Raw genomic sequence first — 25970 nt, 5'->3', positions numbered from 1 at the left:
TCTCGTCGATGAATCGCCAATCGACGATAATTCCGTCCTCTCCACCGGAAACAATGGACGAGCTTCAAATTTTCAATGGAGATATGATATTGATCAAAGGAAATAACAGGAAGAACACAGTTTGCCTTGTAGTATCTGATGAAACTTGCGACAAGACAAAGATCGGATGAAAAAAGTAGTCCGATTAAACTTGAGGGTTAGGCTCAGCGACGTCGTATCAATCCATCTCTGCCCAGATGTTAAATATTGCAGAAGCGTTCATGTGCTTCCTTTGGATGACACAATTGAAGGAATATCTTGCAATCTATTTGAGACTTACTTAAAGCCTTATTTCCTTGAAACATATAGGCCAGTAAGGAAAGGTGATCTTTTCCAAGTAAGAGGAGGTACGAGAAGCGTTGAGTTCAAGGTTTTTGAAACAGACCCATCAGAATATTGTATAGTTTTACCTGGTACTGAAATTGTTTTTGAAGGAGAACCTATTAGAAGAGAAGATGAAGAAAGGCTTGATGAAGTTGGTTATGATGATATTGGTGGGGTTAGGAAACAATTAACTCAAATTAGGGAATTAGTAAAGCTTCCATTAAGACATCCCCAGCTTTTCAAGACTATTGATATTAAACCACCTCAAGGAATCTTGCTTTATGGCCCTCCTGTTACTGGAAAGACATTAATAGCGAGGGCTATTGCTAATGAAACTGGTGCTTCTTTCTTTTGTATTAATGGACCAGAGATCATGTCAAAAATGGCCGAAGAAAGTGAAGGCAATTTGAGAAAAGCCTTTGAGGAAGCGGAAAAAAAAATGCTCCTTCCATTATATTTATTGATGAAATTGATTCTAAATTATTGACTCTTGTGGATGGATTAAAGTCTCGTGCTCATGTTATTGTCATTCGTGGTACTAATAGACCTAATAGCATTGATCCTGCTGTAAGAAGATTTGGGAGATTTGACGAGGAAATTGATATTGGTGTTCCAGATGTAGGTCGTCTTGAGGTTCTCCGAATTCATACCAAGAGCATGAAACTAAACGAAGATGTGGAGTTGGAAAAAGTAGCAAAAGAAACTCAAAGGGTAAGTTGGAGCAGATCTTGCTGCTCTTTGCACTAAAGCTGCATTACAATGTATTAGAGAAAAAATGAATGTAATTGATTTAGAAGATGAGATTGTTGATGATGAGATTCTTAATGCTATGGCTGTCACCAACGATAACTTCAAGATTGCTTTAGGATCTACTAATCCTTCTGCTTTACGTCAAACAATTGTTGAAGTGCCTAATGTCAGATGGGAAGATATTGGTGGACTTGATAAAGGAACTCCAAGAGACGGTTCAATACCCAATTGAGAATCCTGATAAATTTGAGAAACATGGTCTGTCGCCTTCTAGAGGAGTTCTTTTTTATGGACCTCCTGGTTGTGGCAAAACTTTGTTAGCTAAAGTTATTGATTGCTAATGAATGCGAAGCAAATTTTATTGGTATTAAAGGTCCTGAGCTATTGACAATGTGGTTTGATGAGAGTGAGGCTAATGTTAGAGATGTTTTCGATATGGCGTGCCAATCTGCACCTTGTGTTATCTTCTTTGATGAACTAGACTCGATTGCTATTAAAAGAGGAAACTCCAATGGTGTCTCTGGTGGTGCAGACAGGGTTTTGAACCCAATTTTAACTGAAATGGATGGCTTATCTGCTACAAAGACTATCTTTATAATTGGGGCTACAAATAGGCCTAATATAATTGACCCTGCTCTTTTACGTCCAGGTAGACTTGCTCAATTAATTTACATTCCTCTGCCTGATCAGAGTTCAAGATTGCAGATTTTCAAGGCCTGCCTGAGAAAATCACCCGTGTCGAAAGATGTTGACCTTGCTGTTCTTGCTCAGCATACAGAAAGATTTTGTGGTGCTGATATTAAAGAGATATGTCAACGTGCTTGTAAGAATGCAATCAGAGAAGAAATAGAGATGGATATTGAAAGGCAAAGAAAGAAAGATCTTGATGCAATGGAAGAAGATTGTATAAAAGAGGAAGCAACTGAAATGAAAGTTGCTCATTTTGAGGAGGCAATGAGGTATGCGAGAAGGAGCGTCAGTGATGCTGATATTTACAAGTACCAGTTGTTTGCCCAGAATTTGCAGCAATTTAGAGGCCTTGGGTCTTTCAAATTTTCTATTAAAGGCACACCATCACCATCATCATCAGATGGCTTAAATCCATTTGTATCTTTATCTAGATGGATAATTGTGATGAGGATCTCTATGGTTAGGTGGTCACAATTTTCTTTTTTAGGGGATTTAATGAAATTCAGTTTTATGTATTTACAGTTTAGACAGAGATGATTGCTAAGATATAAGATAGAAAAGAATGTATCTTTAGTTCTTTTTTAATAGTAATTTTCATTTTAGTCTAACCATTGAATATTATTGACACTTGTACTACCAAAAAAACTTGGTTTGACCTTAATCAAAGCTTAATTAATAAAAAAAGCTTAATTAATAAAATAAATTTCTGTTCAAAGCCCCTAATTAACAAAGAAATGTATTGAAGCTGATCGTTTCAATAGAAACACAGAAAATGATTTTTTTTCTTGAATTGGGAAAATTCAGCGGCAGCCTGCGCATAAATATAAGGGAAAGTCCAATCTCATCAAAAGAGGCCCAATTTTAAAATATTTTAATTATTAGATTCAAGACCTCAAAAGAACTAAACTGATGAAAAGCCCAAAGAAGCCCAATCACACGTTCGAAGAAACCCTAGCGAAGAGGGGGAAAGAGACGAGACTACGAGACGACATTTACAATCGCATATTCCATCGTAAACTCACGCAAGTCAAATTCCCATATAAATTATATTCATATTAGTGCGCCTTTATCTTTTTGAGAGACTACAGAGGCTGCCTCTTCACCTCTCTCTCTCGCCGCCTGTTTTGCTCATTATTCTCTCTTACGGTTCGTTTTTTTTTTTTTTTTTTTCATTACTGGCATTTTTAGATTCTACTTATTTAGTGCTTGTCCTGGTTTCAGATCTCGATCCATACAAATTAGAATATTTTCCTACATCTTATATATGCATATATAGTTTTTGATTGTCCTTTTGAGTTCTTTGATCGTCATAACCTTGTAGATCCAATTTTATAAGTTTTTGCTTTTGGCCACCTTAGTATAGCTTAGGTGATTTACAATTCACTGATATCTGTAATAAGATCAGCTGTTGAATATGAGAGATGTTTAATTCATTGATGCTTTTGTTTTTGTTTATAAGGCTTAGTGGTTGTCTTTCTTGTGGATTTTGGTGTTAGTTCACTTTCTGATAGATTTTATTTGTTATATTTGTTACTTGCCAGCATCATATATCTTGTCTAGCTAATGAATATTTTGGTATGTGCTTATTAGTTGACTTCTCCGTTGTTGGGTCGTGTATTTGCAGATATTTCGGCCAATTCAATTTTGCACTTGTTCTCATTGTATTAATTTATGCGTTTCGTTATCTTGGCTGCCTAAGTGTTTGCATGCTAGTTGCACTGGCTTCTATTTAAATCTGCATAGCTTATGTTTGTTTGACTGTGGAATGGATATCAGTTTGTTACTTTCAGTGTGTTTTAAATATAAATACTTCTTCTTCATTCACCTAACTTAAAAATTTTGTCATTCACTTGTGTAGTTGTTTATTGATAGTCATTGGCCGTGAACTCTAAAGGCTAGTCAAGATGGTAAGCCCGTTTTTCTTAAGTCATTTCTGGAGAGTGAATTTTTCTCTGCCCAAGATAAAACTTACAGGAAGATATTCTTGATATTTACAGGTGAAGTTTACAGCCGAAGAGCTCCGTCGCATTATGGACTACAAGCATAACATTCGTAATATGTCTGTCATTGCCCACGTTGATCATGGTATAATCTTCTGCAATTTTTTGGTGTAATGAATGCTCCATTTATTTTTATTTTCACTTTATAGGCAACCATAATAATCCTAGTATGTCAAAATTCAAAACTGAACGGTATTCTTTTAACAATTACACTGCGAATTACTAGTTGTGTTTGTATGAATATTTACAAGGCTGGTACAGTTTTTTCCTGGATATGGTATTCTTGGAGAAACCTTTATAGAGACGTCAAAGTTGTGAATACTTTTTACAACCTATGCAACTTGTTGAAAGTTTGGTGTTATAAGTGTGTAAATATTTTGATCTGAATTTAGAGTGAGTTGGAATTTATAATGTAACGTATTTTTTCTTCATCATGCCCTTTGTATCTTGGATTGATTTATGCATGCACTATGCTCCTATAATTTAAATCACTGTTTAATATTTTGTGAGTTAGATCAATTATTTTCTAGGTGAGAGTACAATCCTTCAGCGGGAACCCCGTCCTAGGCACTAGTGTACTAATCAATCTGTTACCTTCTATTTTCAGGGAAGTCAACACTTACCGACTCTCTTGTGGCTGCTGCTGGTATTATTGCACAAGAAGTTGCGGGTGATGTCCGTATGACTGACACCCGTCAGGATGAGGCAGAGCGTGGTATCACAATTAAATCTACCGGCATCTCGCTATACTATGAGATGTCTGATGAAGCCCTCAAGAGCTTTAAGGGGGATAGACATGGAAATGACTATCTCATCAATCTCATTGATTCTCCCGGACACGTTGACTTTTCATCCGAGGTCACTGCTGCTCTCCGAATTACTGATGGTGCCCTGGTTGTGGTGGACTGTATTGAGGGCGTTTGTGTCCAAACAGAGACTGTGCTTCGCCAGGCTTTGGGTGAAAGGATTAGGCCTGTTTTGACCGTCAACAAGATGGACAGGTGCTTCCTTGAGCTGCAGGTCGATGGCGAGGAGGCTTATCAAACGTTCTCAAGGGTCATTGAAAATGCCAATGTCATCATGGCTACATATGAAGATCCCCTCCTTGGTGATTGTCAGGTCTACCCTGAGAAAGGAACTGTTGCTTTCTCTGCTGGTTTGCATGGTTGGGCTTTCACTTTGACAAACTTTGCTAAGATGTATGCCTCGAAGTTTGGGGTTGATGAATCCAAGATGATGGAAAGGCTATGGGGTGAGAACTTCTTTGATCCCGCTACCAAGAAGTGGACCACCAAAAACACAGGTTCTCCAACATGCAAGCGTGGTTTTGTGCAGTTCTGTTATGAGCCCATCAAGCAGATTATTAGCACTTGCATGAATGACCAGAAGGACAAACTGTGGCCGATGTTGCAAAAGCTCGGGGTGACAATGAAGTCCGAGGAAAAGGATTTAATGGGCAAGGCCTTGATGAAGCGTGTTATGCAGACTTGGCTACCTGCTAGTAATGCTCTTCTAGAAATGATGATCTTTCACCTTCCCTCTCCTGCCAAGGCCCAGAAGTATCGTGTTGAGAACTTGTATGAGGGTCCCCTTGATGATCCTTATGCCAATGCTATCAGGAATTGTGATCCAGAAGGCCCTCTCATGCTTTATGTGTCTAAGATGATTCCAGCTTCTGATAAGGGTAGATTCTTTGCTTTTGGTCGTGTGTTCTCTGGGAGGGTGGCAACTGGTCAAAAGGTTAGGATTATGGGTCCAAACTACGTTCCTGGTGAGAAGAAAGACTTGTATGTGAAGAGTGTTCAGAGAACTGTTATTTGGATGGGAAAGAGGCAGGAGACTGTTGAGGATGTTCCCTGCGGTAACACGGTTGCCATGGTTGGTTTGGATCAATTTATCACCAAGAATGCTACTTTAACTAACGAGAAGGAAGTTGATGCCCATCCCATTCGTGCTATGAAGTTCTCTGTCTCACCAGTCGTGCGTGTTGCTGTTCAATGTAAAGTTGCCTCTGATCTCCCCAAACTTGTTGAAGGTCTAAAGCGGTTGGCCAAGTCAGATCCTATGGTGGTGTGTACCATTGAGGAGTCTGGAGAGCACATTATTGCTGGTGCTGGAGAACTTCATCTTGAGATATGTTTGAAAGATTTGCAGGATGATTTCATGGGTGGAGCTGAGATTATAACATCTTCCCCTGTTGTTTCTTTCCGTGAGACCGTCCTTGAGAAGTCCTGCCGTGTTGTGATGAGCAAGTCCCCCAACAAGCACAACCGTCTTTACATGGAGGCCAGGCCTATGGAGGAAGGGCTTGCTGAAGCTATCGATGATGGTCGTATTGGTCCCAGGGATGATCCAAAGGCACGCGCAAAGATTTTATCGGAGGAATTTGGTTGGGATAAGGACCTTGCAAAGAAGATCTGGTGTTTTGGTCCTGAGACTACTGGACCAAACATGGTGGTTGATATGTGTAAAGGAGTGCAGTACCTGAATGAAATTAAGGACTCTGTTGTTGCTGGGTTCCAGTGGGCATCAAAGGAAGGAGCACTGGCTGAAGAAAACATGAGAGGTATCTGCTTTGAAGTCTGTGATGTGGTGCTCCACACTGATGCTATTCATAGAGGTGGTGGTCAGATTATTCCAACTGCTAGGAGGGTTATCTACGCATCACAGCTTACAGCCAAGCCCAGGCTTATGGAACCTGTTTACTTGGTGGAGATCCAAGCCCCAGAGCAGGCACTTGGAGGTATCTACAGTGTTCTTAACCAGAAACGTGGGCATGTCTTTGAGGAGTTACAGAGGCCTGGTACCCCATTGTACAACATCAAGGCATACCTACCGGTTATTGAGTCCTTTGGATTCTCAAGCACTTTGAGGGCTGCCACATCAGGACAGGCCTTCCCACAATCCGTGTTTGATCACTGGGAGATGATGTCTTCTGATCCAATGGAAGCTGGTACACAAGCATCAACTCTCGTGGCAGAGATTCGCAAGAGAAAGGGTTTGAAGGAGCAGATGACTCCTCTATCTGAGTACGAGGACAGGCTGTAATCATTTGTTGAGTGAGTGTGAAGATGATAAGACAATTTTTTTTGCTTACTTTTTTGTACTCAAGTTATTTTTTTTATTACTCTCAGTAGTAATATGTTGGGACTAGTCCTTTATATTTCTTCTAGTATTAAGGTCTACTGTGATGTTGTGGTACCTGGTATTCTGAATTTTGCCAACCATTTCAGGTTGATTATAATGCTCTTTTCATTTCAGGTTTTGCTTTCTTCAATAAACTCCTTTCTCCTCTTCTTTCTCAGCAGGTTTGAGTTACTTTGAACGCTTTCAGGTGCATGTGTCCTTGTATGAGGCTCATTCTTCTTATATATTAGAACAAGCAGGGATGGACACGTCAGTAAAAATTCGTAACTTTCCTTATAAATATCAAACTAGTAATTCTGTCAGAGCAGAGTGATATGAAGAAAATAAAAAGAGATTTAAAAGGGGCGTTAAGCAGAATTGATGTCTTTAGCCTGGAAAGAGATTCAAAAGGAGATTTATAGTTGGAAGTGTATGTATATTCAGCGTAATAATTTTGCCTTGTGATACAATTTCTGGTAATTTAATTTTAAATAAGTTAACAAATGCCCGACTTTCTTTAGCTTCCACACAGAAATTTTTCTCCCAATTGATTTTTGCCATTAGAACTGTTAGTATCCACATGAATAGAGTCAAAGGGGTTGCAAAATGTTTAAAAACTAATGCATATACAAATCATTTATCCAGAAATAACTGTATTGTCAAAAATTAGAAGTAACGAAAAATTGATTTCCGGGAAATATGAGAGAAATTTGGGTCACCTATTTTTTTATGGAAATTCATTTAAAATTTTATTTGGACGCCTTGTTTTTCCATCTAGAGTTTGTGATTATTATTATTATTATTATTTATTTTTCAAATATTTGGATGGAAAAAAACATTAGGTGAATTGATAGAATCAAAGAATAAAAGAAAATACGAAACCCTAAAAATGGAGATAAACAATCAAAATTAAAATTGTGAGATATCATTTAATAGATCAATGGAGAAGAATCTAAACTAATGGAAGAATGGACTCTATAACAAGTCAATGAAAAGAGAATTAGAAAGTAAAGAAAAATCTCATTGATTAATGCTAAAGAAATTATCAACGAAAATAGAACCAAAATTTTCATCGAACATAGAAGCAAATTGAACAAGAATATCAACCAAAATCTAAAAATTGAACGAATCATACTTGCGAGAAGAATTCACAACGAAACATAACTTCCATTAACGTTTTGTGGTGAAGATAACGCCAGAAACGAATAGAAACCAAGGTTAAGTAAAAGAGAGGAAAAATTTAACAGTCTTAGGCTGTCTGATCTACAGCTCTACCACCATGTTACGAAACTTAGCATTTGGAATTGAAGCTCTTAGTCATTTCTTTATATATATACTTCATGCGAGCAAAGACAAGATTGTTGGGAAGGTCATTTGCTGGAAAAACATATTTTACACCAAAAGAGGCAAAACCACTTATAAGCACAAGAGGATGCCATAAAAACAGCTTCTTGAGGCCAAAAATTAGATAGAAAACTCTAAAATAAGAGTTTCGTGGAGATTCAACAAAGCTTGAAAGATTTGGAGAAACGCCATCAACAAACAAAGGGAGATTTCACTTCAAGAGGGAAATTTAAGTTGCATCTTTATTGTTTTATTATGGGTTTCTTTCTTCTCCATCCTCTTGTATTGAATTTACAATTAACATGATTAAACCATTTTGTTAGTGCTGAGTTTAGTGTCCAATTTGAATGTTCGATATCTTTGATTTAACTTAAGTGTGCATTAATTAATGCTCATGAGTATCTTGATAACCATGATTGTATGATTTGAGACGTTTAAGTGATCTATTCAAAAATAAAATTTATTATTGGAACCCTTAGATGTTTAACTTTACGTTTTTAGACCTAGAAATAGACTAGATTGTTTTAGTGCTAAAGGGTTATGAAGGAGATTGTTAGGTTTCAATTAACATAAATACCATGAAAAGTAGGTATTATTTTAATTCTAACACTTCTTTTATATTTGAAAAAAGATTTAGAATGCCTTATGGTAAATCTCCATTAGACATATAATTATTCTTAATTTAAAACATGAATAACCATATTAGGTTAATATTTTACAATCATAACTAACACTAAGCTTCTAACCATAATAAGTGAATATGAATCACATTAACTTTGCATTTTAAAAATTTATTATTAAATATGAGTGATAAATTGTAATAGTTGTTGATGATTGATGTAATGATCATCGGTGAAATGATTAGTAGTGATTAATAGATTAATAAATACATGTTTATAATATTTTTCGCTTTTGATTTTTACCTTTCACTGTAAAATACATTTTCTATTGCGGCTAGAATAATCTATTGCTTGAATGCAGTGAAAATGAAATGAACTTAAAACTAACAGTTTAAGGATCAACTCCGGTTCAAACATCGAAGAATCTGAAACTGCTGAATGAACCGGCTAGTCATCATCCATATATCGTAGGTTAGGGTACACTATAATCATAAATATAAGTTTAGGTATAAATAAAATTACTAAAAAGTAATAATAATAGAAAAGAAAAGGAAAAAACAATGCACAGAAAAAAGGATATGAATTTATAATAGGACCAACTGCCTGCCAATTCTGGTTCCAAAATTGTTGAAGAAGTCAAAACATTACAGAACGTTAATCAACAGTCCTCAATATAGTACTATCAATAAAATAAAATAAAAAAAAGTCCTCAATATAAGCACGTAAACAAAAATATATAACATAAGAAATCCCATGGAAATAATATATTACTCAATGAGAAATAGTGCAACTCAAATCAGAATGTAATATGATTAGCGTTTCAACAGTAGCCAAGAGGCTCCACAAAAATCTACTTCAACTTTTCCCCTAAAATTATTTCAAAAGCACGTTAAACTGAAAACCAGTTTTTGCTAGAACAGAAATGTTCCAACAGGGTTAAGAAGCGGAACTCGAAAGCCACCCTGCTTCTTGTATATAATCAAAATGGAACTTATACAAGGGCCTGTATACCTGTAAGCATTTAGAATACCAAACCTGCTGGAAAAAGAAGAGGGGAGGGTGTTTATTGAAGAAAGCAACATTCTGAAATGAAAATAGCATTATAATCAGCCAATTGGTTCGAAAAGTTCAGAACATACCAAGTAAGACAACATCACTATAGACCTTAATACTAGAACAAACATAAAGGATTAATCCCAAAATACTACAACTGACATTCATAAACATAAATAACCGAGTACAAAAACAAAAAGGCAGCAAAAACATTGTCGTATCATCTTCACACTCACTCAACAAATGATTACAGCTTGTCCTCGAACTCAGATAGCGGAGTCATCTGCTCCTTCAAACCCTTTCTCTTGCGAATCTCCGCCACGAGAGTTGATGCTTGTGTACCAGCCTCCATTGGATCAGAAGACATCATCTCCCAATGATCAAACACACATTGTGGGAAGGCCTGTCCTGATGTGGCAGCCCTCAAAGTGCTTGAGAATCCAAAGGACTCAATAACCGGTAGGTATGCCTTGATGTTGTACAATGGGGTACCAGGCCTCTGTAACTCCTCAAAGACATGCCCACGTTTTTGGTTAAGAACACTGTAGATACCTCCAAGTGCCTGCTCTGGGGCTTGGATCTCCACCAAGTAAACAGGTTCCAGAAGCCTTGGCTTGGCTGTAAGCTGTGATGCGTAGATAACCCTCCTAGCAGTTGGAATAATCTGACCACCACCTCTATGAATAGCATCAGTGTGGAGCACCACATCACAGACTTCAAAGCAGATACCTCTCATGTTTTCTTCAGCCAGTGCTCCTTCCTTTGATGCCCATTGGAACCCAGCAACAACAGAGTCCTTAATTTCATTCAGGTACTGCACTCCTTTACACATATCAACCACCATGTTTGGTCCAGTAGTCTCAGGACCAAAACACCATATCTTCTTTGCAAGGTCCTTATCCCAACCAAATTCCTCCGATAAAATCTTTGCGCGTGCCTTTGGATCATCCCTGGGACCAATACGACCATCATCGATAGCTTCAGCAAGTCCTTCCTCCATAGGCCTGGCCTCCATGTAAAGACGGTTGTGCTTGTTGGGGGACTTGCTCATCACAACACGGCAGGACTTCTCAAGGACAGTCTCACGGAAAGAGACAACAGGGGAAGATGTTATAATCTCAGCTCCACCCATGAAATCATCCTGCAAATCTTTCAAACATATCTCAAGATGAAGTTCTCCAGCACCAGCAATAATGTGCTCTCCAGACTCCTCAATGGTACACACAACCATAGGATCTGACTTGGCCAACCGCTTTAGACCTTCAACAAGTTTGGGGAGATCAGAGGCAACTTTACATTGAACAGCAACACGCACAACTGGTGAGACAGAGAACTTCATAGCGCGAATGGGATGGGCATCAACTTCCTTCTCGTTAGTCAAAGTAGCATTCTTGGTGATAAATTGATCCAAACCAACCATGGCAACCGTGTTACCGCATGGAACATCCTCAACAGTCTCCTGCCTCTTTCCCATCCAAATAACAGTTCTCTGAACACTCTTCACATACAAGTCTTTCTTCTCACCAGGAACGTAGTTTGGACCCATGATCCTAACCTTTTGACCAGTTGCCACTTTCCCAGAGAACACACGACCAAAAGCAAAGAATCTACCCTTATCAGAAGCTGGAATCATTTTAGACACATAAAGCATGAGAGGGCCTTCTGGATCACAATTCCTGATAGCATTGGCATAAGGATCATCCAGGGGTCCCTCATACAAGTTCTCAACACGATACTTCTGGGCCTTGGCAGGAGAGGGAAGGTGAAAGATCATCATTTCTAGAAGAGCATTACTAGCAGGCAGCCAAGTCTGCATAACACGCTTCATCAAGGCCTTGCCCATTAAATCCTTTTCCTCGGACTTCATTGTTACCCCAAGCTTTTGCAACATCGGCCACAGTTTGTCCTTCTGGTCATTCATGCAAGTGTTAATAATCTGCTTGATCGGCTCATAACAGAACTGCACAAAACCACGCTTGCATGTTGGAGAACCTGTATTTTTGGTGGTCCACTTCTTAGTAGCAGGATCAAAGAAGTTCTCACCCCATAGCCTTTCCATCATCTTGGATTCATCAACCCCAAACTTCGAGGCATACATCTTAGCAAAGTTTGTCAAAGTGAAAGCCCAACCATGCAAACCAGCAGAGAAAGCAACAGTTCCTTTCTCAGGGTAGACCTGACAATCACCGAGGAGGGGATCTTCATATGTGGCCATGATGACATTGGCATTTTCAATGACCCTCGAGAACGTTTGATAAGCCTCCTCGCCATCGACCTGCAGCTCAAGGAAGCACCTGTCCATCTTGTTGACGGTCAAGACAGGCCTAATCCTTTCACCCAAAGCCTGGCGAAGCACAGTCTCTGTTTGGACACAAACGCCCTCAATACAGTCCACCACAACCAGGGCACCATCAGTAATTCGGAGAGCAGCAGTGACCTCGGATGAAAAGTCAACATGTCCGGGAGAATCAATGAGATTGATGAGATATTCATTTCCTTGTCTATCCCCCTTATAGCTCTTGAGGGCTTCATCAGACATCTCATAGTATAGCGAGATACCGGTAGATTTAATTGTGATACCACGCTCTGCCTCATCCTGACGGGTGTCGGTCATACGGACATCGCCGGCAACTTCTTGAGCAATAATACCAGCAGCAGCCACAAGAGAGTCGGTAAGTGTTGACTTCCCTGAAATAGAAGGTAACAGATTGATTAGAACACTAGCGCCTAAGACGGGTTCCTGCTGAAGGGTTGTACTCGCACCCAAAACATAATTGATCTAACTGCACAAAATATAAAACAGTGATTTAAATTATATAAGCATAGTGCATGATTAAATCAGTCCAAGATACACAGCTAAGAATGGAGAAAAAAACACTAAATACCAACTCACTCTAAATTCAGATCAAAATATTTACACACGTACAATACCCAACTTTCACCAAGTTGCATAGGTTGTAAAAAACATTCTGAAATTTGACGTCTCTATAAGCAGCCATGTAAATATTCATACAGACACTGAACTTGAAATCCATAGCATAATTGTGAAAAAGAATCGTATTCAGTTTTGAATTTTGACATACTAGTATTATTATGGTTGCCTACTAAGTGAAAACAATAATAAATGGAAGTCATACACATTAATAAACTCACATTCCATTAGTAGAAAAATAGCAAGGAGCATTCATTACACCAAGTATTTGCAGAAAAAAAATAAAGATTATACCATGATCAACATGGGCAATGACGGACATATTACGAATGTTATGCTTGTAGTCCATGATGCGACGGAGCTCTTCGGCTGTAAACTTCACCTGTAAATATCAAGCATACCTTCCTGTAATTTTTATCTTGGGCAGAGAACTCCAAAAAATAATTTAAGAAAAATGGCTTACCATCTTGACTAGCCTGTAGAGTTCACAGCCAATTGCTATCAATAAACAACTGCACAAGCAAACGACAAAATTTTTAAGTTAGGTGAATGAAGAAGAAGCATTTACAGTTAAAAGACACTGAACGAAATAAACTGATTATCCATTCCACAGTTAAACAAAGATAAGCTATCCAGATTTAAACAGAAGCCAGTGCAACTAGCATGCAAACAATTAGGCAGCTAAGATAAGGAAAGCCATATATTAACACAATGAGAACAAGTGCAAAATTGAATCGGCCTAAACAATATCTGCAAATACACGAGCACGAAAATAAGCCCAACACCAGACCATAAGCACATACCAAAATATTCATTAGCGGGACAAGATATATGATGCTGGCAAGTGACAAATAAAACAAATAAAATCTACTAGCAAGTGAAGACACACCAAAATCTACACATATCCGCTGACGAAAAAAATAAAAGAAATCAATCAAAATTTTGGATCAGCATAATCATACAGAAAACAACAATTTCTAAACGTTTCGACTTTATTGCTTATGCAATTATAATAGCTATTAAGAAAAAAATAAAAAGGTGAAGCTACAAACAAATCATAAGCAGCCATCAAAAACGTATTAATCTAAGCTTTCATGACTCAAGACAATATCATTTAAGTAAAGAGAAACAGAGTCTCAAATCATCTTAATTACAAATCTAAATCATAAAAACCATAAACTGAGCAACCCAACGCATTATTTAACAGTATGGTATGTTCTGAAGCAGATCCAAATCGACGATAACAAGAAGTAAATCAAAAATAATATCCAGTGACACAGAAATTAAGAATCAGCTAAGCGAAAGAGAGATACATACCTGTCAAAGACGGCCGCTATAGAAGAGAGGTTATGAGAGTCACTCTCTCTTCAGTATCCAGAAATGTGAGAGCCACTTGCTCAACGAAGGGTATATAATGAGAGCTTCAGTATATCGTGATACCCTAGCCCTAGGGTTTTTCTTTCTGGGCTCATTGGGCTGCAAAAAGTGGGCCCAAAATAACAAAAAGTAAGGGAAGATGGAAATTATTCTCGGAAAATGAAAATGAAGGTTTTTTTTTTTTTTTTTTTTTACTGAAAATGAAGGTTTTATTTGTTCTTTTTTATATTTGCTAAATTGAAAGTGAAAAATATTGTATAATAAAATTCAAAGAGTTTAAACATTGTTTAGTTGGTCACTTAGTCATTTTAAAAGGTTGTTGAAAGTAACAAGTAGGGCATTGAAATTGAATTAAATAAACTTTTTAAAACGTGAATTTAGAAAGTGAAACTCATTAAATTTAAAAAGGTTAAAAATTTATGTGAAATTAAAAAGCTCTAATAAGAAGTATAGGATTTGAGTCTTCTCGTCTACAAATTTATAATAAAATTGATGAAAATTATTAAAAGAGGAAAGCCACATAAAATTATAGTCTAACCATTATTTTTACTCATTGCCCCCAATAAGTGGAAAAAAATTACAATGGAACAAGAAATTTAATGAATGTAATTCAATAGTTGGTACAAAATAATATCACTTTTTTTAAATGTGTGCGATCCCATTCTCTTATATTTAAGTAAAAAATAACACCCAGTTCAATGAATTATTTTACCAATATAATATAATTGCAAAGACTCATAGATGGGCACAGCATTTTTTTTTTTAACTAAAATAAATAATTAGAATATCAAAATTTGATAGTTTAAATTCAGTTATCTATGAACCTTTTGCAAAACAAAGGATTTTCAAAAATAATTTTATATGTTTTTTTATTAATTTGCGTCTCGGAGAAATGAAATAAATGCAATTTAGGCGTTGGCTGTGGGCTGGCTCTGATAGACTAGTGCTTGAAGTTGAATTTAAAGAAGCTAGTTCATGCATCCCATTAGTTAAACGACCATAGTCATAGTTACAATATTCCCATCGTATACCATTTGAAAAACAATAGTAAGCAATAAACGACCTTTTTTTTTCCTGTCGTCTGATCGAGTTGGAAATCAGTAAATATCTTTACTATTATATTGAAAGGATGCCCATTCAAATGGACATCTAACACAAGCATAAGCTACGATAAAAAATTTTAAAATTTCGTTTTCTTCACTCCCAAGTACAAAATAATACACACAAATATGTTGGATGGATGACCCTGCCATTTGAAATCAAACCTAATCAATGCATGATATTCTTCCATTCATTCCTCAGCCGTTGAATTGTGAACTTCAAGTTGCCATCTCAGAAGTGTAGTCCTAGTCCTGCTCAGGGCAAAGCCAAGATTTAAATTTAGGGGGAAACAAAATATTAAATAGACAAATATATCGGTATAAATGGTTCCAAGTTAGATGGATTGTCCTATAAATTATTCCATCCTTGGATTTGTCTAAAGAATTTTAATTGTTTAAAAAGAGAGTTCCATATCGTCAAGTGGCTTTGCTACTAGTCCAGCTTTGTCAGGTTCATGCCTCTGCAGCTCAAACACGCAATTCAAGGTAAGTAGAACAAAAGAACACAAAGCAAATTATCAAACAAATAACACTGAAAGAACACAAGCACAAAGTAATTATCATCACATCAATGCATGTGAAAACAAAAAGAGATGTCAAATTGGAATCATTTAACCAAACCAAAAAAGTGAAGTAATAAACAATCAGTTCACATGCAAAAGCAGCAAAAAGTGGTGAATGCAGATTCGCATTAGATGCATCCTTGCTGTGTGAATTTTTTAATTTGAATTTCATTCCCTTTCATCATCTCAGAAGGTAAAGAGCAATTTGGCAAAATGCAGCACTTGCACACAACCAAGACAACCTTTGCTAAAGTTAGAAATATAGATTTGTGGGGGCTGCTTGCTGCCCAATTAAGGAAGAGAATGACATAACAAAGAATCTGCTCAGCTCCATACAAAGCAGGGAAACGTTAAGTTCAGTATAGTATAAAATAATAAAATTCGATTACCAGGCCTGTATATTCAAATTCTGGATATCCATCCTGATACCGCTAACTGACACACACAGTAGAACAATTTGTGTTAATGAAAAAAAAGAGATTCTGAAGCATAAAAAAGAAGATTACCAGATACAGAAAACAGAAGTTCAAATCCAGAGCTCATTGATAAGAGCCGATAGATATCACAAAGTGGTATATCACAGTTTGGCTTCTTGTCATCTTTTTTGAGGCAACTACAATACAGGAGGAGGAAAGTATAGCCAACCATAGAAATGCATTTCAAAGTCGGAAGGTTTTAGTTTACAGTGCAAAAAATGCTACAGATACACAATCCTATGTAAATAAACATTCAAGTCATGATACATGTCCAGGAAAATGTTATTACATAGAAATCACCTCAAAATAAAGAGCTATCAAGGAACGTTCCTCTTAAAAGCAAACCAGAATTCTCATACGTATTTGGATGCCAGTAAAATAGATGAAACTTAACTGGACCATAATAGTAACAGCAATTACTATCATGGTTCCTGCATAATAGTAACAGAAACTACTTTGGCAGTTCCATTGCTTCCACCAAAGCAAAGAGGTTCTTGCATGTACCCCAGACCATCAATTGAGACTAAAGAAAATTGGTTATACAAAAAGCATCCTTTCCCCACTCAACTAGTCCAATGCAAGCCCAAAATTATAGTGCACAGAAGATTTCACCTATCGGCATACTGCACTTAGGACAACATACAAATTATTTTATGCATTGCAATGGTTCAACTTTGTCGCCTAGGAGAATCTTCTCAATAAGAATCTGCCTACTATAATTTCAAAAACAAGCAACATAAGAGGAAACTATTTTTTAAACATACTAAAACAACAATGACTTCCATAAAGAGCATAAAGACTAAGTGTCTGTTTTGAAGTTAAAGTTGAAAATGATATTTGAGATCAATCTTTTAGGTAATATTCAAAAAGCAGTTTGGACCTGTTAATTGGTTTAAGACAAAACGTATTGGATGTATGACACAAGTTCTCACTGCCTCTAATCAACATAAGGAAGAAGCTTATTTTCTCAACAACATATATAACAACAATGCCACATACCCTAATCAGTGATACATACCCTAATTCACACACGTTCTCTGAATACTTGTGATAGGATTGTTTTGGGAAAGCATAAGGATGCTTGAAAAATGAGGTATTGCACCACCTATTCAGGGTATCAACTGAGACAGAAAGAACAGACCAATCAAAAGAGGGACGCGAATCTAAATAGTTCACATTCCAATGGACAAGTGAGCATTTGGTGAAGGCTCAATCTTTCTCATTAAGTAGAGTATAACCTCATAGAAAGAGCAAAACTAGTCCATATATGTGTGCATTTGTACATAAATGTCTAAAAAAAGTTAAGATAGTACCAACCAAGTTGCGGTTGAAACTATGAGGTAAAAAAAAGATCTGGCGGATCCACGAATCTTTTTTGTTATAACTGTCCACTTGTAGAAATGTATACATAACATGTGTTCCCATCGATTTTGTTTAAGATGGTTTATGAGCAAATGCTGTTATTTTATTTATGTAATCCTATTGCTCCAAAAACAGTTATGAACACCATAACAAAACTTGTGATTAAAGCAATATAGACTCCAAAGAACATAGGTAACCTCAATCAGGATCACAAAACAACCTAGCAGCAGTGGAAAAAATTGTCAAAGTAAATAAATAGCTACATGAACATACATATATGCATCCATACAAACATTAAAGTTTTAAGCTGTAATGATAATCTTAAAACTTAAAGCATATTCCTTTCCCCCTAACTTCAAATACACACAAAAAAAAAAAAATAATAATAAAAATAAACATAAACAAATTTGCCTTCTGTTAACAGTCCAGTCTAACTCTAAACTGGGGTATACATATTCACATCATAGTATCTATGAAATTGAACAAAAACGGAAACATCAAAAGTTTCCTTAATATGAATCAGCATCCCTGCACTGAGATAAAAATTTCGAACAAGAATTGCAAGCACCAAAAAAATCCAATATTTATCAGCAGTTATAAATCACCAAAAGAATGTATTCGAACATTTTCCAGAAAATTACTTGCTATCCAAATGGACCCTTAAATAAAATGAAAACTTGCAGCTTATAGTAACAATCTGCAAGCAAGATTTTTTGATTGAATTCTGTCGTGCACAAGTTCTTTCCTTTTCTGTTCCATGTAAAGATAGAATCTTTTCCTGCGAATCCGTAGGGGTGCAAAAATAACATACAATACATTAAGTACTGATTAAAAGATCTAATAATTAGATCTATTAATGCCAAATAATATCAGATCAATGAATGCTCAAAAATCCAATAATTAAAGCTGTCATTTACTAGAAATGAATCAAAATCATTTCATTTTTCAGCTACAGATATAATCCACAGCTGCATCACAAAAACTAAATACATAAATAAATCCCAACCTGAGATCTGAACAGTAACCGGAGATACAACCAAGATCCATGCAACCCTTCACCGCGGTCTCCGATTCAGTTGATGCAAGGCGGGATCCAATTCGCTTCCATTCATCTCAACTAATCACATCTCGCCATCTGGCATTGATTAAGTACATACTGTACACACAAGTACATACAAGCGAAGCCAATCAGTTCCCGACCTGCACCAAGCGAATTAGAGACCGCCGGTAACAGAATCAACTCCTCCCCTCTCTCTCCCTCTCCATTTCTTTTTCTCTCTCTTCCTGATATAGATGCTGAATAAAGATTGATAGAAAGAGAAAGCATACAGATACACATCACACCTACCCTATCACGGGTGAGACTGATGGTTATTTATAAAGGGCACAGACGAATAGGATTGTGACACCTAGGCGTGCACGGACTACTGTTATCGAGCGATCCACACCAGATTTTAAGACAGCAGCTACTAGTTTTGGAAAAAGAAAGAAGGGAAGATGCTAAACAAGTAGGCATGGATTTTTATGGAAATTACAATGTAACCATTAAGCTTACGTGGAGCTACAGTGAATGCACGTGCGCGTGATCTGCAGCTGCAACGTGTAGTAAGATGGTTAAATTTTTTTTAATGCGTGTGGTTATACGCATGCCGTCAGACTTACGCTTGTTATGATTTGGAATTTTGAATATCTTTTTAACATTTTCCCATTTTTAACCTTAGATGAAGAAAACTAATTTCTTTTATTTTCTTTCCCACTATTTTTCTTCTTTAAATTTTTTTAAAAAAATGAGAAAACATGAGGAGACGTCTTTTGTCAAAAGTTTAACAAATATATATATATATATTAGCTGAATTTTGTAATTTTGAAAATTTTATTTAATTATAATAATAGAATAACTAAAATTATTATTAATTATTAATTAAATAACAAATCAAAAATTATTTTTTTTGATCAAATGCAATGATTTCTAATTAAATTTAGTCTTATGGGATTGCACGTTCATCTTAATATTTTTATTTATAACATTCATTCTTTTTTTAATTTTTATTAGTACAAAAATTTATTTTTCAAACTATATATATATTTCCAATTTTTTCAAATAATAAGAATTGGATATGGAGTGTTATATTTTTTTTTCTCAATAAAATAACCATTAAATAAATGGCTGTTATATATACATGCGTATTTCATTGAGAAATTAATAATATTATAATTGATGGGTGGTAGCCAGTGAGGGGTGTGGATGGGTGAAGAGAAATAATTGAATATTAACGCATTTGAAGTTTTAATTAAAAAAAAAAATCCATATTGTTCGTATAAAAATTTATGTTTTGATTCTTTTATATTTAAATATAACCCAGTTATTTTATGAAATTTTATGCATGGATTCTTTTTTATAGAATTTTAACAGAAGAGTGGCAGACAGGTTGGCAACTTCACTTCTGCATTACTTTGGGATTATAAATAAATTAATTACCATTTACCTCTCATAATCTACTAAAATTTACAATTTAGGACTTTTACTTTTCAAAAATCATATGATAGTCTTTGTTTTTTTTTTAATTCAACTAACTAGTTCTCTGATGTTCTAATTTTACTCTTTTTTTTTTTTTGTTAACTTAAAAAATAATAATAAAACACTTTTTTTTCATTTTAATTTTACTGTTGATAAAAATCTCATTTTATCTAATAATCTAATTTAAACAAAAGATACAATTAAAAAGTCCAATCATAGTCAAAATGATTTGCCACTAGCCAATTGCATAGTTGTCGCGTATGTATATATTTTCTCATTTCTAACCTGTATAGAATAACACTCAACAATATGTTAAAAAAATTATGGTTAAAAATGACATTTCACTATAATTTAACAGAAAAATTAATGTAAGGACGATATAATTTAACAACAATAAAATAGAGGAATTATTTAATTTTTTTAAAATAGAAGTCCTGATTTGCAAAGTCACTAAATTATAGGGACTAAATATTAATTTGGCAATTTATGTATATAATAAATTGGACGGTGGAAAGTGGGAACTGTCGAAGCCCCTGCTTTTGAAAGTTATGCCCTTGAACCTAATGTGCGAAAAAGGAAACAATATTATTTTATTTTCTAAAGGATTTTCTCCAGAAATATCTGGAGAGCAGTTAACTTGACTAGCGGGCACAGAGCATTACAGAGGTCAAAGAACTCGAAAAGGAAAAAAGACACATAAAGAAATGGGAAAGAAAAGAGTTTGGAGCCAAATTAATCAGAAAAAAAAGGAAAAAACGGAAAGAAGCAAACATTCAGTAAGCAGCCGCAATTCTCAGTTTCATTTCACAATCTAATCTCACCACAAAAATGTTTCATTCAAATTGAATATCAAACTAAGTAGCTTCCATCCTTCAAAGTTTAAACAGGAAAAAAAAAAAACAAATATTACAGGAGAAAAAAAATGCAAATCTTGAGAACTAGTAAACTTTAATTTCTTGTCAAGCTCAAGAACAGGGAAGGTGGTTTTACATATCAAATTGTTTGATAAGCTACTTTGCCTTTTTAAGGAGGTTAGAGGTTCCTAACTCTGTATCATCTCTGATGAAACTCCACCAAATGTAGGTAAGAGGGATGGTGGTGGCATGCCAGAGAGCATGAGCATCCACAAATCCTTTATATGGAGGAAAGTCGTAGATTTCAAGGAGCATTGCAAGGCCACCTCCCACGACGACAACCCACAACTTCCAGCGAGAAGGATGGCGGCTGACACCGGCCCAAATCGCCCAAATGAGAAGCTGAGCCACTGCCATGATGACACAAACTATCATGTTCCACCCTGTAAAATATTCACAATCATGTCAGTCCATGCCCGCTAACTGTTTACATCATGCAGTTAAGGAAAATTAGAAATCACATTGGCATAGCTCTCTCTCTCTTCACGGCATTAATTCCTAATGCCGTGAGAAACAGAACAGATGCAGTCAAGCAAATCACAAGATAGAACGTCATCTCCAGCAATCTTTTATTGGAAGAAATTTGCCTAGTCAGATGTTATGTTCTATAGATGAAGTGAAAACTGGCATAACAGGTGGAAAGCTATTTTTCAAAAATTTTTAAATACATCAGAATGTATCTTATGCATTAATCTTCGAACAAGAATATGTGAAAGTACAAGAGTACAGATAAAATACCATAGTCTAGCTTATAAAAGTTGAGGAACAATATATGAGTTGTCACAAATGCAAGCAGTGGAGCAGCAACCATGACCCTTGCTGCTTCAAGCCTCACATCAAAACTTCTTAGCACAGCAAGAATGAGTGAGAAACCCAGTAATGCCACAGCCGAAGAGTAATCCAACTTCTCTGTCAGGTCCACATCTCTGCAGGTTGAAGTACAAAATAAAGAAAAGAAATACAAAAGAATTGAAGTAAACCTATCACTTTATTTCTGTGATGAAAACAAAAAGTAAACTTGTACGCCATCAAAGTATGAAGCCATAATCTATTTAAATTGTAGAAGTCTCAGGAGTCGGGGCATTAACAACAAATAATCAGTCACCTCATGCAAAATGTGGTAAAGATTAAATTTCCATCACATGCATTCAACCTACTTGGAATTAAATCTTTATGATGGCATTGAATATAGAAATTCTATTATTGTATCCATCTTAAAAGCAACAAATATAGCAAAATATTTATTCAAATATAAAGCAAAATAGATACACAGCAAGAAATTACAACAATTGCCGAAAAGTAAAAAAATGTGGATTTATTTGGCTAGCATGTTGTTGTTACTCCAACTTGGCTACATTAAACAAGCAAAACACAGTTACGCTTGAATTTTTATAAGTAGCATCTAAATTCTAGATTTCATTACAGGAAAAAAGCTATAACATTTCAGATTCTGCAAAAGCACTCAGATGTCCTGAACTGAAACACAGTATCATCAACTCATCCTTAAACAATAACAGAAGATTACCTGCTATGGAAAACAGCACTCCAGAACCAGGAGTTCATTGATAAGAGGCCATAGATATGCCACAAAGTGGCATATTCATAGTATGCCTTCTTATCTTGCTTTAGAGGCAGTTTATAGTACAGCAGAATGAAAAAGGATAGCCAACCATGGAAATGCATTGCAAGGTTCAGTGCAGAGAAAGCAACAGACACAGGCTCCTGTGCATAAAGAATAAGTCAAGATGCATAATCTAGAAAACTATGATAAGATCTAAATAAAATTCAAAAACAAAACAAAACAAAATAAAATAAAATAAAATAACACTAAGGATAAATTTACTGAAAAACAAACCTGAATTCCATACACACGCTTAAAGGGCCATTTACCATGGTACTTGACAGGACCATAACCTAGTGCTTCTCTTTCCTTTTCTCTATCTAGCATACAATGGTAACGACAATCACTTTCACAATCCCATTGTTTCCACTGTAAATAAAGAGGTTCTTGCATGTACCATGGACCATCAATTGAGACACCATCTGAAGAAAATTTGCAGTGTGGAAAACATCTTTGTCCCACACATCCTGTTTTTTCACATTGTTGAACACATGACCTAAATTCCAGAACAGAAAAAAGATACATCAACTATCCACCCAAGTCCAGTGCTAGGAAATTTCAACCAGGTTAGACAAAAGAAAAATTAATTAATACCACAGCAGATGGAAAGACGAGAATTCAAGATGATCCAAAAATGACCCGTAATTAGTTAATAAATGCAAGAAATTTAAAACAAAGACGCCGCAAAAACATACCATCTGAAAGTAAACTGTGATTGTTTAAACATATACCCAATGGAAGTGTTAATTAAGAAGAATATGAGAATTAGCCAACAATTACTACTTGAAAAGCACAAAGAGGCACATGGTTGTGGAAACTACTGGGCAAATATGTGGAAAAAATAATTGCTTCACAGCACATTCACCATCGTATATAATTTATTTTCCATGTACATGCTTTCCCTCAAAATGTCCAACAATATGAGAAAAATATAGCACGCATATCTGAAGAGTGAGATATGTCACTAATTAGAGATAGCATCAATTGAAGCACAGACAGAAGACTAAACAAAAGAAGGGCACTGTGCATATCTTGCACGTACTTCTACAAGTCATCATAAATAAAAGAGTAAAGAGAATAATAAATAAATACCATTAAATGAATTCAGGTATCATTTTGACTAAAATCCTCAGCTTGTAAGAAAATAATGAGGTTTCACTGATTTTCTTTAGGATGAACTAGGAGCATTGAAAAAAAAAGAAACAAAAAACCGGGCAATAATGAATGCCTTTGCACAAGAACCAATGCAAGACCTTGAATTTATTTTTCAGCTATGAAACTCAATGATTGATTGTAATTTGTAAAGCCAATAAAGCTATAACACTGACTTCATAATAAAATTACTCAAAAAAGTTACCTGTAAACTGGATCAGCATCACCAATGCTGGCATCTAAAACTTGAACAAGACATGAAAGCACCAGAAAGAAACTGATCCAATTTCGATCTACCATCTGATTAGAATGACAAAAAAAATTGAAATCTAGAAAATTTGCTGTGATAAAAAGCAATATTCAAGTTAAGAAGCTTAATATAGCAGACTTTTTCAAATATCTTGCATCCTTTATAATTCTCTTTTTCTGAAAAAAAGAAGAAAAAAAGGGGTTGAATGTTCTCATATGGTATCTTTTGTTCTTTTCATTTATCACCTACTCTAAAGATTTCGTGCATCTTATTAATCATTGAAAATGCTCTAGGATCACCCCCCCCCCCTCCCCACCCCCAAACATACATTTCCCCTGATCTCAAACAGAAATTCATTTAAAGAACCAACTTGTTTCTGCCTCGTCACCTTACATTTAATCCATATTATAGTTCCCTACGATTCAAGATACAGACCACAATGAAAGTGTCCCCGTGGCATACGTCCCCTTGGTAAAAATTCCCAGTTTCTTCAGTGAATTTATTCTAACAGATGGACTTGTTCACTCAAGTGACACAAAAGCCGCAGCTTCTACATTCAATTTCCAAAACATCCGAATTTCCACTTCTTAAATAGGGCAAAAATTAAAATTTAAAGTTTTTTTTTTTAAAAAAATATAAAGATTTCCCATTACTTAATCTCCCGTTGATTTATGTTGAGAAGGAAAGTGTAAGCATGTATGTAGTCGGACTAAGCTCCATATTCGAACAAGTAAAGCGAAGTTTCTTATACAATAGATCATCATGCAATTTGAGAATCCTGCAAGGATTCACATGGCACTTCTTATTTGAAGTAAGAAGAGCTAAGATTTTCAAATTGACGACTTACAAGACAAAAAAAAAACAAAAGAAAAGATTGCATGAGCTAAAGAAAAAAATCAAAAGAGTAAGAAAATGGGTGTCATACCTTTTCCGTTGGTGATGAACCAGTAGTGGCGAATCCTTTTCTTCCTATTCTACTCTGAATGAGATGATTCAAATGGAAAATACAAATTGAATCTTGAAACGTGGGAGCAGAGCATTATAAGAATGGAGAGTGATTTTTTTTTTTTCTTTGTTTAATTTTTTGTCAGGAAGAGAGAGAATTCCAGCGCAGAAGTATGGATTATTTTTGGGCTAGGAGGCCCAGGTCCAACTGTCAAAACTTTAGCTAATACAACCACTTCTCAGATCTCGAAAAACGGCTGGCCCAATAGTATAATCTTTCAGATGACAAGGAAAGCCCAGACAGCAAACTGTCATGTGCGTGTAAAGACGAGCACATTTGGGATTTTCCAACGACATGTCGGCCGAGATTCACAAGAGGACAACACGGCCTCTTCATCATTGTAGGCTGATTAATTTAGATAATCAGTACCTCTTCAAATTTGAACCTCAAATATTGTATTATTACACGTGGCATGTAATTTATAAATCTAAAATAAGATAAGCCAAAGGGCTGCTTTCATTTAATTTATTGATTTATTATTGGCATTTTCTTAATAGATGCATGAATGATTATATATTTGATCAGCAACAAAAATTCCTCTTCTGGTTTTTTTTTTCCTTTTTTTAAAGTCAACTTAAGACGAGCAAATTCAATTGGATGATGTAAGCCAACATTTGACTGTAAAATTAAAAACAAACAAGTATAAAATAATTACAAAAAACATATTGATTAAGTTTGAAGGTAGCACCTTTACTTGACTAGGTAAAACTGAATCATGATACGATGAGGCAACAACAGCTACCTTTGACACCG

At 35.7% G+C, this 25970-nt stretch overlaps 3 protein-coding genes, 1 long non-coding RNA gene and 1 pseudogene across 4 annotated transcripts; 2 read left to right on the top strand and 3 right to left on the bottom strand.

The window, feature by feature from the left end:
• The first annotated feature begins 8 nt into the window (after positions 1-8).
• Positions 9-2411, top strand: LOC149492883 (cell division cycle protein 48 homolog pseudogene; annotated as a pseudogene).
• A 366-nt stretch (positions 2412-2777) lies between these two features.
• LOC119370125 (elongation factor 2) lies at positions 2778-7063 on the top strand. Its single transcript, XM_089726948.1, has 4 exons — positions 2778-2949; positions 3662-3710; positions 3801-3888; positions 4411-7063. The coding sequence occupies exons 2-4, from the start codon at positions 3708-3710 to the stop codon at positions 6849-6851; spliced, it is 2532 nt and encodes an 843-aa protein (XP_089583074.1). The 5' UTR covers positions 2778-2949; positions 3662-3707; the 3' UTR covers positions 6852-7063.
• Positions 7064-9974: 2911 nt separating this feature from the next.
• On the bottom strand, positions 9975-14306 carry LOC105646201 (elongation factor 2). Its single transcript, XM_089726907.1, has 4 exons — positions 14196-14306; positions 13342-13390; positions 13173-13260; positions 9975-12634 (listed from the first exon to the last, which is right to left on the bottom strand). The coding sequence occupies exons 2-4, from the start codon at positions 13342-13344 to the stop codon at positions 10194-10196; spliced, it is 2532 nt and encodes an 843-aa protein (XP_089583033.1). The 5' UTR covers positions 13345-13390; positions 14196-14306; the 3' UTR covers positions 9975-10193.
• Positions 14307-15208: 902 nt separating this feature from the next.
• Positions 15209-19405, bottom strand: LOC110010756 (uncharacterized). The gene is made up of 2 exons (XR_002285778.3): positions 18763-19405; positions 15209-18534 (listed from the first exon to the last, which is right to left on the bottom strand). It is a non-coding gene; the product is annotated as an uncharacterized LOC110010756 (long non-coding RNA).
• Positions 19406-21046: 1641 nt separating this feature from the next.
• On the bottom strand, positions 21047-25285 carry LOC105646200 (Per1-like family protein). Its single transcript, XM_012232010.4, has 6 exons — positions 25137-25285; positions 24167-24261; positions 23044-23305; positions 22714-22910; positions 21927-22114; positions 21047-21571 (listed from the first exon to the last, which is right to left on the bottom strand). The coding sequence occupies exons 2-6, from the start codon at positions 24259-24261 to the stop codon at positions 21285-21287; spliced, it is 1029 nt and encodes a 342-aa protein (XP_012087400.1). The 5' UTR covers positions 25137-25285; the 3' UTR covers positions 21047-21284.
• Positions 25286-25970: the final 685 nt, after the last annotated feature.

The sequence above is a fragment of the Jatropha curcas genome, chromosome 10 (assembly GCF_041381405.1).
Source record: "Jatropha curcas cultivar XTBG-Jc1 chromosome 10, XTBG_Jcur_1.0, whole genome shotgun sequence".
Lineage (NCBI taxonomy): Eukaryota > Viridiplantae > Streptophyta > Magnoliopsida > Malpighiales > Euphorbiaceae > Jatropha > Jatropha curcas.
Note: the sequence above shows the minus strand (reverse complement) of the source record. Positions and strands in the feature narration are given on the sequence as shown.